Genomic DNA, 12,518 nt, shown 5'->3' on the forward strand with positions numbered 1-12,518 from the left:
CTCTTTTTTTACCTCATTCCTATTGGTCAGTCACGACGAGTGTCTATATTCATTGTTTTCATTGGCTGCTTGAGGAGACGATCTCGAAAACCTGTGAATGAGGTTAATTGAACATTAGAAAGATTTTTAGAGCTTTGTTTGAAGCATTGGTTTGTTATATTGAATGGAATGGTATTTCTCAGACAAAGGTCCTTTGCAGCTGCAAGAAAGCAGCAGAGTGCCGAGCCAAAATCTCCACGTGCTGCTACAAACATTAACAGTAGGTGGTGCAATTGGGTGTTGCTAAAGACCACCAAAAAACGAGCGAAAAAAGGCATAAGTTAAACACAAATATCATAACGGAAATGAAACAAATCTGTCATGCAAAGACTTTAACAGAAAAAATTTTGATGGGCTGTTTTAAAACAGGTGTTTAATGTCTCGTCACATGACTAATTGACATTTTAACTCTTCTCTAACGTTTGCTCCAAGAAGCCTTTTATAGTCTTCTTTATTGCCTATTGTTTTAAGTTGTACTTTTTCATTTTTGGGATTTTTGCCTTTAAAGGGATTGTTCACTCAAAAATGAAAATTCAGTCATCATTTACTCACCCCCAAGTATAGTTCAAATTAACAAAATTAACTGTTCAATAGAAAAACATTTAAGAACATTTGTTCCAAACAGCCACTGACTTGCCAACCCCCCTCAAATGATTTGTGTGTGTGTGTGTGTGTGTGTGTGTGTGTGTGTGTGTGTGTGTGTGTGTGTGTTCAAAAGAGTGTGGAAATTCGTACAGGTTTGGAACAGTATAAGGATGGATGAGTAAGCAATGACAGTTTTGGGGGGTGAACAATCCCTTCAATCCATTTGCCAGTTATAATTATGTTATAATATGTATTATAAACTGCTTTAAATCTTTTTAATGCCAAAGAAGTTGATAAAAGATGTCAAGTTCTTTAAATAATTTATTCTCTCTATCAGTGGTAGGCAACAAACGGTGGCAGTGTTTAGCACTCACTTCTCTTTGCGCAGCTGTCACAGATGCATGCTCCATTTATCTTCTGAATGCTCTGTGAAATCATACATTAAAATGGAACCAAATGTGCTACCGTTGCTAACCTGACAAACAACTGTTTTCGACAGTTTTCCTTTAAGTTTGATCTAAAAATGAAAAAATGCATCCTTGTCACATACCAGGGGTCTCCAACCTTTTAGTGAGTGAGGGCTCCCTGAAGGAATAAAATAGTTTCAAGGGCTACTTGTTTGAAATACTCCAATATATATATATATATATATATATATATATATATATATATATATATATATATATATATATATATATATATATATATATATATATATATATATATAAAATTAATATTTTTTTTAATATCTTGATATCTTGCCCTTAATAAACATTAATGATTTCTCACAAGCATTTTTTTTTTAATCAATCCAGGAAAATATTCCAGATAAATTTATAAAAATAGGCTATCAAACAATATTGGTATTTATCATGATATTCATTTACCATTAATGGGGAGTTACAATTACAATTAACATGGTTTACTGTACACTACACATTAGGCACTAACATGACTTTAGGTAATCTTGATAATGAGAAATATCTGTATTTCAGAATGGTTTCATGTCTATAGTGAGCCCTCCTGAGGCAGAGTCATTTTATGGTTCTGTAGTGATGCTAAGTGAATAAGCTATTTTAATCTTTTAACCTTGAAGTGATGAAAAACTTCCACTATCAAGGAAAATAAACAGCATCCACGTGAGATCAAAAGACTTTATTGAAAATAAAAATAATATGAATATGAAAATGAAAGCATTCTGTAAGTCAAACCATGAGTCATTCAGCAGCAAACATAGAAACCAAAGTTTCTTTGTGGGAAATACTGTAGTCTGCATGGATTTGTTTTCTTGTTTTATAAAACAAGAAAAAAAAACACTAAATAAAATAAGCATATTAATTTAATTAAAGTACACTGTCACTCATTTTGGTGCTATAACTGGTTACATGAGATGTCATACTGTATAGAACGACTGCCAAGAGTGTTAAGACATTCAAAATTGCAATGCTTGTAAATTCATACCCTGTTATAGGGGTATGAATATACAAAAGTCACTGTGTCACAATTAATGGTCTATTAGCCACTAGAAATTACAGAAACAGATACATATTAACATACATGAACTCACTGGATTCCTATTAAGAACTCTTGAAATGCAGTAAAATGACATTTTATGTCACATAAATCATTACATAAAATCTTAAATATAAGTCAACACCAAAATGCATAAATGAAATAATTATTACATTACATTTTAACTCATCAAAGCCCATTTCTTTGATATAAATAATAAACATTCTGAACAGAGAACTGTTAACACAGAGCATATACAGTAGATATACAACTTGTGAATCCAACTCACAATGTAATCACTAGCTATTGAGACAAGTTTGAAAAGAAAACCTAAAGACCTTGAGCATGTGTTTTATACTGTAGGCTGTTGTTTCATCTATCTGGAACTGGGTGTACATTTGACAAGCTTAACAGCAAATAACCTGTTAAAAAGTCACATCATTACATTCAAATCAATCTATCACTTGCTTCCTTACTGTATAATCACAGCTGCATTGCCAAAAAGTTTCGATTCTTCTGTGGTCCACTGATGAATTAGTTAATCTTACTTTTGTCTAGACTACTTATGTCTGACACTTTCAGTTATTCACATTATTGCAGTGCACAACACAGCATTAAACAAAGATGTAAACAAAGTACATTGCTTCATGAAACTATTACAGTTACTTGAAGCACAGTCAACATTAATAATGTTTAGCCAATTAAAATGACAAAAGTTAAACAATCAGGTCTTTTTTTGAAAGGCTGAAAAATCATTAAATCACACATGACAAGATCACCTGGTTTGTAATTGTACAAATGTTGAACAGACAATTGTATCAGGACCAGAAGAAAAAAAATGGATATCATGCACTGTATGAAATAATTCTTTTGTTACAAATTATGAACCAGCAATAAATCTACAAAGGTGTGACCATAATTTAAATTTACTGGAAATCAGATTAGTCTTTTTCTAAACCACCTGTTTTACCACTTACTGAAGTTAAAAGAAGCATATTTTAATACAATTTATTGCTCACATTACATGTATGATAACTTGAATACATATTTAAAGTACTGTAAAATATTGAGAAAGCATTTAAATAAATAAGAGCAATAACAACTGCTAGACATTCAGCATGCTAAGTTTCTGTGCTAAAACTCAAAACTATATCTAATTAATAAGACAATGCATCATATTCTTGTACACAGACACAATTCCAAAATTGCCTACATACAGGTTGCTTATTAGAATACTTTTTACTGCAGAGACCTTCCATGTAGACAATAAATACAGTTTGCAGAGAGGTCCCTGTTGGGTGAAGCTATGTTTTGTTTTTCTGTTATTCTATGGAATGGATAAATTTAACTAATTACACTTAATGTAGTTCAGCAATCCTGAGACACAAATGTCTGACTATATTAATTCTCAGGTTTTAAGAACACTGATGAGGCCAGAAAACAGTTTAAGACCAGAACGTCTTCGATAAACAGAGCATAATGTGACTTCAGGAGGTTGTCATGGTTGAAGGGTCAGTCCACATGGCTGCCACATCTCTGAACCTGCACAAGTAGCAATATGTAAGCATGTACAACATAAGAGTCAATAGCTGGGTTTCCATCCAAAGTTGCGAATTTAACTTGGAATATCACATAAAACATTTGCGAATATGCACCGTTTCCATCCAACAAGTCAAAGAGAACAAAATGATCACTTCCTGATAAACTGCCACTATCTATCACTAAGAAAGTAAGAAGAAGTCACTGAATATAATAATTTTCAAATACAATAAATTACTTCCGGCTCAGAGCGAGTAGACGAAACACAATAAATGGTCATTGCTTTCGGAGGTGGATGCCTGCTGTTTGGGAATGCAGTCGAGTAAGACAGTTCTGGGAGGCAATTATACAGAAATAGTTTGACGACAGATTTTACTCGGGTATTTCAGAATGACCATAACAACATTTCAGATGGAATGTCAGCTGGTTAGTCAGGTTTTGCTGTCCCATAGCGCAAAGTCTCATGACTTTTTTGATTCGCATGGAGGAATTTATTTGGCAAATGCATTTTAATCTCCCATTATTTGCATTAACCCTTTTTCGCACAAGTAAAAAACCACCTCAAGTGATCGTAAAAACATTTTAGCAAATTAAAGGATTTTTATTTAAAATTTGGCATTTCCATCACTTGTTTCTGATTCACTGCTTCAAAATGCACATAAAAGCAGGGTGATGGAAACATATTGACAAACAGTGTTCACCAATTTAAAAAATAATATTTTACAATATTACTGTAAGTGTTGGGTAAGTTACTCTGAAAATGTAATCAAATTACTGATTACTGATTACTCTTTTTAAAAGTAATCACATTATTGTTCTGATTACTTTATTTCAAAAGTAATTAGTAATTAGTTATATTACTAGTTACGTTACTTTTTTCTCCATGAAATTTATGAAATCCCAGCATACACGCTCCCTATAAAATTTGTTATTAAAGCGTCAACATTCACAGAACACTGTTATTTTTAACTAAAGCAAGCAGCTGCTGCGTGCATGGTTTGTAGCTTGTAACTATACTCTAATTACTTTTTTGAAAATTATAACGCGTTAAATTACTCCGTTACTAAAAAAGTAATAAAATTACAGTAATGCGTTACTGCCCAACACTGATGTGACGAGTGTGGTGGGGCCGAGAGCCGTGGGAACGGAGCGAGGCCGGTGGAGTAATTGAAAATGAGTGACACCTGCACCACTCACCGGACTACAAAGTACTACAATTAAAATTGTTAGTTTAGTATTAAAATACATCTGTTTTTACCAGTTACATGTCATTGTATGCTTTGAATCTCACCTGGCATTTATGAGGTACTGTGCCAGGCTGATGTTGGCAGGTGTTCCTGTAATGGTGATTTGACGGTCTGATGACCCCTCCATGGCATTAGCAATTTTGATCTGAGCACCAGACATTTGACGGATTTCATTAATTTTGGTGCCTTGACGTCCGATTATGCAGCCTATTAGCTGGAAACATACAGACAAATAGACGTCAGAATCAATGACTCTTCTTTAAATTCTTCTTTACAGTTGCCCAATGCATTACTGAAGACAAAAAATTATGCTCACATCATTTGGAATGGTGAGTTCATGAGTACTGGCCTGTGAACTGGCATCCACACCTAGAAACAGAAAGAGAGCCGAAGAACTGAGAAACACAGAGAGCATTTTTTTCACAAAAACTGTAAAAATATAACATTTGTTGTAGTTTTAATGGTAAAGGCTAAAAATGCTATGGTAAAACATGTTAATTAGTTAACAGTAAGTTCCCTTGTACTATGTACAGAGAAAAACTGTAAATAATTTATAGGGACATTTCATGTAACTGTAAAAAGTCTTAATAAGTAAAATACTGTCACTTATACTTATACAGTTTCTTATGCATAACAATTTGTTAAAAAAAGTAAATTGACATTCCCAGAATTCCCTGTGTAATTCTTTATATTTGAGTGTTTTCCGTTGAATTAAAAATTATACTATAGTTTTTTTTTTTTGTTGTTGTTGTTGTTGTTGTTTTTTATCAGTTAGGTATATTTATTTATTTATACTGAAAATTTAAGTTTAAAATGTAAGTTAGGTACATTATTATTATTTTGTAAAACATAAAAATATGTTAATTCTGGCAACCACAGGATTTTTTTTTTTTTTTTTTTTTTAATACATTTCCTATTCATAGTGTAGGACATTTCTTAATATTATGTCTTTACCTGTTCATCTAAGGAATGTTTCTATCCATTTCTCTACACTCTAGAAAAGTTTTCTTTTCAAAAGGTACTAATATGTACCTTTAAGGTACTAAAATGCAACCCATCCAGAGGGAGAAGAGTGAAAGATAAAAGTGAATGAAAGACCTACAGGTATATAGTGAAGGGTGTATAGCGGGAGGGTTGGGTACGTACCAGGGAAAGCGGGGGTGGTCTGTCCGAGGGAGGTAAAGGGGGATTGCTGCATAGCCAGCTGATGGAGCTTTGTCAACTGCTGGGGGAGGGAGGAGGGTCAGTACACCTAAGAAGTTATGATTAAATAAAGGAATCCTGCTTGGACCTTCACAAACTCATCTAGACACTAAAAAGGGGAAGCTGTGAGAAATCTCATACACAACTGTCTTTTATTAAAAACACATACAAATAAACCCATCTTTCAGTTGTATGGATTTTAATAAAGCAGGTCATGAAAAAGAAAAAGCAAAGGTTAACAAGAATGCTACGATATAGAAGGAAAAGAATTAGAAGGCACATTGTACTCACGTCTGGGTGTGGGATGGCGTATTGTCCCTGAATGGTGTAGGCCTAAGATAGAGATGGACAGAATCTTCAATGTACATAATGGTCAATATCAATGTACAAATAGAAGTATGCACATAAACTTTTATTTATTTATTTATTTTATAATTGCTGTAATCCTGTTTAATAATAATCAAATATTTACATGTGGAATTTTTATATTTAGTTGTATTGAATATATATATATATATATATATATATATATATATATATATATATATATATATATATATATATATATATATATATCTATATATACAGGTGCTGGTCATATAATTAGAATATCATCATAACGTTTATTTATTTCACTAATTCCATTCAAAAAGTGAAACTTGTATATTATATTCATTCATTACACACAGACTGATATATTTCAAATGTTTATTTCCTTTAATTTTGATAATTATAACTGACAACTAAGAAAATCTCAAATTCAGTATCTCAAAAAATTTGAATATTGTGAAAAGGTTCAATATCGAAGAAACCTGGTGCCACACTCTAATCAGCTAATTAACTCAAAACATCTGCAAAGGCCTTTAAATTGTCTCTGTAGGCTACACAATCATGGGGAAGACTGCTGACTTGACAGTTGTCCAAAAGACGACCATTGACACCTTGTACAAGGAGGGCAAGACACAAAAGGTCATTGCAAAAGAGGCTGGCTGTTCACAGAGCTCTGTGTCCAAGCACATTAATAGAGAGGCGAAGCAATAGGGATAACCGCACCCTGGAGAGGATTGTGAAACAAAACCCATTCAAAAGAGAAGCGTCTCGCTTTAAAAAGAACTGGACTGCTGCTGAGTGGTCCAAAGTTATGTTCTCTGATGAAAGTAAATTTTGCATTTCCTTTGGAAATCAGGGTCCCAGAGTCTTGAGGAAGAGAGGAAAGGCACACAATCCAAGTTGCTTGAGGTCCGGTGTAAAGTTTCACCAAACCATCAGTGATGGTTTGGTGCCATGTCATCTGCTGGTGTTGGTCCACTGTGTTTTCTGAGGTTCAAGGTCAACGCGGCCGTATACCAGGAAGTTTTAGTGCACTTCATACTTCCTGCTGCTGACCAACTTTATGGAGATGCAGATTTCATTTTCCAACAGGACTTGGCACCTGCACACAGTGCCAAAGCTACCAGAAAATCTATGGGGTATTGTGAAGAGGAAGATGCGATATGCCAGACCCAACAATGCTGAAGAGCTGAAGGCCACTATCAGAGCAACCTGGGCTCTCATAACACCTGAGCAGTGCCACAGACTGATCGACTCCATGCCACGCTGCATTGCTGCAGTAATTCAGGCAAAAGGAGCCCTAAGTATTGAGCGCTGTACATGCTCATACTTTTCATGTTCATACTTTTCAGTTGGCCAAGATTTCTAAAAATCCTTTCTTTGTATTGGTCTTAAGTAATATTCTAATTTTCTGAGATACTGAATTTGGGATTTTCCTTAGTTGTCACTTATAATCATCAAAATTAAAAGAAATAAACATTTGAAATATATCAGTCTGTGTGTAATGAATGAATATAATATACAAATTTCACTTTTTGAATGGAATTAGTTAAATAAATCTACTTTTTGAGGATATTCTAATTATATGACCATCACCTGTATATATATTACCCCGTTTTAACATGGATTTCTAAGGAGACCTTTTTTTTATTTACTCAGGAAAAAGGTGGATATATGATGAAAAACTGTCTGGACATTACATTTTACGGTAGTATACCATTTTCGGAAGTGTAAAAAGAATGTATCATTTACAGTGTATAACCGTAAATTGACATCCCCAGGATTCCCTGCATTGCATTTCAAATTTGATGTTTTTATTTTATTTTTTATTTTTTTTATTGAAATAACAATGTTTCTTCTTAGTTTTTCAGTTTCATGTGTGTTACCATGATGGTGTTTAGTGTTTGTGTGAATTACACTGTGCACCTTCTATATATAATATGTTTGTATTTAAAAGCTGCTTGTGATGGGCTTTGGTTCATCATGAGACTTTCTCATCACCACCTGCTTTTGGTGGTCATCAGTGTATTACAAATGTAAAAACAGATTTCTGTAGGTTGGTAAATTATCATTATATCAGTTAATAATAAAATTATGATATTTAAATGTAAATTTAAATTAAAACCATAAAAACTAAAATGTTGCAACCATATTTTTTATGGTAAAATTTTGGCAACCATAGCTGCAATGTTTTACTGTAAATTTTACAGATTTTTTTTATTCTTTTTTTATTTTTTGCAGTGTACAAATTGCATTAAAATATAACTTTTTATAACTATTTGAATTTCTCAAAATTATTCATTTATCCAAAAAGCCTATAATTACATTTTACATTTATCACCTCAAGAGGAATATGTAGAGTTGTTTACGACTTTTTTTTTTAAAGATTTTTTCTAAGCAAAAAGATAAGAATTTATCTAAGCAAATGGCTCTCGTCCCACTAGTTTATTTTTATAAACTAGTACTACTGTATGTTTGTATGTACTGTACTGTATGCCTGTAGATGTAATAGTGTATTTTGACCATACTTACAGGCAGAGGCTGATGCTGCAGTAACAGACTGAGGTTGGCTGTGGCTGGTGCTGTCAGAGTGTCTGCCCTTACCTGGCCCCCAGAGAAGATGACTGGTGCAGTGGCAGGCTTCGGCCTGTATGGAATTGTGGCACCTTTGGGTGGGGACTGACAAAGGTCAGTGGAGGTCAAATAAAGATAGAAAAGGTGGAAATTAGGAAAAATAAAAGTGAGGGCAAATTATAATAGAACGTAGTAGAAGCAATAGATGCTTATATGGTAACCAAAATGAGATAAAAAGTTAGTGAGGTCTGACATTAATTGATGTTTGAGGTTTATGTTGCAATATTTGATATATACAGCATGTGTATGCATGTGCTGATCAATGTTTGGAATTGATCTGAAAGTGGATAAAGTGTTAGATTTCTATCTGTTAATTACATTAGCTTTTTGCAGCTTGAGAATTTTCCCCAGAAGACAGAAAACCATTCACGTTTGGAACAACATGAGATTGAGAGTTGGGTGAACTACTGTATACCTCAAAACATCTGGCTTTTTTTCTTTTCCTTACCTCCAACATGACCACACAGATCTGCTTCACACACTGGATAATGGCCTCTGGAGCACCTGAGATAGTGACTGCCCGCTCAGTAGAATTGGGCAGCATGTCTCCAGCCACTTGCACTTGAGCCCCTGTAGACTGGAGAACAAGCACAGCACATTCAGCCAGAATAGTAGAAACCCACGGAACAAAGCACTACCATACTTCCTGTTTAATCCAAGTAAAAATGTATAGTTTTGCTGTTGTCTTGGAGTAGCATTGGCATTCAAAGGGTTTCCAGGATAAACCCCCTTGGAAAAAAGCACTACTTCTTGTTTAATCAAAATAAAAATGTATAATTTTGCTGTTGTCTTGAAGTAGCAATGACATTCTGTGCATATACTGTGCATTAAAATAATTGCTGCACTTTATGAAATATGTGGATCATAAAGAAATGATAAGATTGAACATACCTCCCTCATCTCCTTGATCTTGGAGCCTCCTTTCCCAATTAGAGAGCCACATTGACTGGCCGGCACCACCAAACGCAAAGTCACTGGAGGCTTACTAGTAGCCTGGCTATTGCTCATAGAGTTAATGATATCCTATGTAGAATCAAAACATCAGTTACTATTACCGTTACAGTTTTAATTGATTTCTTTTGGGGTTTTTCTAACATTTTTATTAGAAAAAGGTCTCATACTTCCTCAAACTTGTATGCGATCATAGCAAAGGCCTTGAATATGGCATCTGTGGGTCCTGTGATGGTAACTATTCTCTCTGGGCAATTCCCCTCTGAAATATTTATGCGTGCATTACTCTGTAGAAACAGTTTGTGTTGTTTGTTAATAACCATGTTACACTTATCACAGCAACCAACATAGTTTGTAACGTTACTTACATCCTCACGCATCTTCTTCACAGTTTCCCCTTTCTGTATAGAATAATTACATTTTTGATAAAATGCAGATGTTAATGATTGTACAATTTACATTTCTACTAAATAAATGTTATAATTCATACAGTACATTCAGAAAAAAGAGGCTTTTACAAACTCAAGTATTTGTAAGCATTGAATGACTGAATGTTTTTTTTTTTACCTTGCCTATAATGCTGCCAACCTCCTGCAAGATAAAAAAGATAATGTGTTTCTTGTAGTAACAAACTTGCAATCGATTTATTGCGCAATCTAACACATGGGTGCATAACACAAATAAATATGTGAAACCAAGTACCATTAAAACATTTTCTGTGATTGGAAAGATCCTATGAGATTAGGAGAGGCCTTTTTTTTTCCTCTTACGTAATATAGTACTATGTCCACAATCTGTTCTTTATGACTGGTGGAATGATTACCATGGTGCAGTAAATTGTGTATGTGGAAGTTTTAGATTGGAGGCATGTTGTACATTTACCTTGCCATGCATGAGGAGTCTGATAGTCAGAGTGACATTGAGCCCTCCTTCAGACTGAACTTTGTTGGGCTCCATGGTGAGGATTTAGGACTGTTTGAATTGGTTAGGAACTCACAGGAGCAGTTAAGGAATGCAGGGGCCGGTGGTCACCACAGTCACCTACAAATTTGAAAGAAGCAAACAAAACAACCTTACATATTCATATTTTAATTTTGAAACAAAAGCAGATTAAAACCCATCAGGTTAGGATAACTCATTTCATTTTCAAGAAATTGGTTACCTCAATCCATTTAAGGTTTAAAAACCATTAGTAATGTGTACTGTGGACTTATTTCATTTGAGCTCACTGAAAAAGAGGAAAATCATTAAAAATAAAAATATTAAATTAACTAGCAATAGCGCATATTCATGTGATAACATGACTAATCAAGAGACTGCATTATGAGCAAGCATAGTTACTGGTCTTTTAATAATTGAGCATAAATATTAGCTTATTATTCACTGGCCCATTATCAACCTAACAAAAGGCTTTACTCTTTAGCACAATGGTAACCCCCAAAACTCAGACGCAACAGAAACCCATATAAATCCCAAAATAACAGAACATACACAGATATCCCCACTAATATTTAGCAAATACACATAATTTTAACATTTACCATTCTTACTTAGTCTAAAGCAAAGCTGGGAACTAGAAATCTACTGTAACTCATTTGGTTTAAATCCCTCTTGATATAATCAGTTACTGTCTTCACATAACCTTTTCTGTTCAGTGAAGTTTCAGCAATATTTGTGTAAAATGCACTTGTTCCATTTAGTAAATATGACTTTAGATTTTACAGTGTCAAAATCAGAGAAACAAAGGTTGCAAAGGCCAAGATTTGGTTGTTAGCATCAGAGATAACAATACCTTGAAAAATCGAAATAGCTGTTTACTAAATCAGTTGAAATAAATACGATTTACAAAGTAAATGTACTTAATTTGATTATAGATGCTGTGCCAGTAATGTATCTTGCAAGGCTCTTAAAAGCATAAAAATATAGGATATAGTATAGTGGCTAATTAAGGGATCGTGTGTATTACAGTAATGTCAACAGACAGTCAGAGTTTATCAGCATGTCTGGACATAATTATCTTGTGGCTGCATCATTTCACAGCTCAGGTGACTGGCTCAAATAAACAATATGTATATAAAATAAAATGCTGTCTTATTAGAAATAAGAGAACTAAACTTTTAAGAGAGAATAGACTGTTAAAAGTTTTCTGAACTTAATGTACAATAAATTGCATGTCCAAAAATGTTTAGAATGTTTCTCTGCCCATCTCAGACCAGCAGGCAGAGGTAGCAGGGCACAGAGAGCGATGGATGAGATCTACAGCCAGATGTCCTCCAATCTCCCACAGGATGCCAGATTACATAAAGACTTTAATCCAGATTAACAGCATCCAGGGGTTGGTGTCTAGTCTTAACAGCAAAAATAATCTACAGAATTCCATTACGATCAGTGCCAGGCCTAGAAGACCAGAAACTGATGGCAAATAAATAAACCTCTGGGACTATACAAAAGAAGAGGTTGAAAGATATGTCATAGTAG

At 34.0% G+C, this 12,518-nt stretch overlaps 1 protein-coding gene across 2 annotated transcripts; it reads right to left on the reverse strand.

Moving 5' to 3' along the window:
* Positions 1 to 1,790: 1,790 nt before the first annotated feature.
* LOC109082953 (poly(rC)-binding protein 3) lies at positions 1,791 to 11,103 on the reverse strand. 2 transcript variants are annotated; one of them, XM_042725667.1, is made up of 12 exons: positions 10,923 to 11,103; positions 10,608 to 10,631; positions 10,409 to 10,441; positions 10,211 to 10,327; positions 9,981 to 10,112; positions 9,538 to 9,666; positions 8,988 to 9,134; positions 6,417 to 6,458; positions 6,069 to 6,147; positions 5,239 to 5,291; positions 4,967 to 5,136; positions 1,791 to 3,678 (listed from the first exon to the last, which is right to left on the reverse strand). In XM_042725667.1, the coding sequence occupies exons 1-12, from the start codon at positions 10,995 to 10,997 to the stop codon at positions 3,624 to 3,626; spliced, it is 1,056 nt and encodes a 351-aa protein (XP_042581601.1). In that variant the 5' UTR covers positions 10,998 to 11,103; the 3' UTR covers positions 1,791 to 3,623. The 2 variants fall into 2 exon arrangements, with proteins under 2 accessions (XP_042581601.1, XP_042581602.1); XM_042725668.1 differs by having other exon boundaries at positions 6,069 to 6,144; positions 10,923 to 11,102.
* Positions 11,104 to 12,518: the final 1,415 nt, after the last annotated feature.

Source organism: Cyprinus carpio, chromosome B6 (assembly GCF_018340385.1).
Source record: "Cyprinus carpio isolate SPL01 chromosome B6, ASM1834038v1, whole genome shotgun sequence".
Classification (NCBI taxonomy): Eukaryota; Metazoa; Chordata; class Actinopteri; order Cypriniformes; family Cyprinidae; genus Cyprinus; species Cyprinus carpio.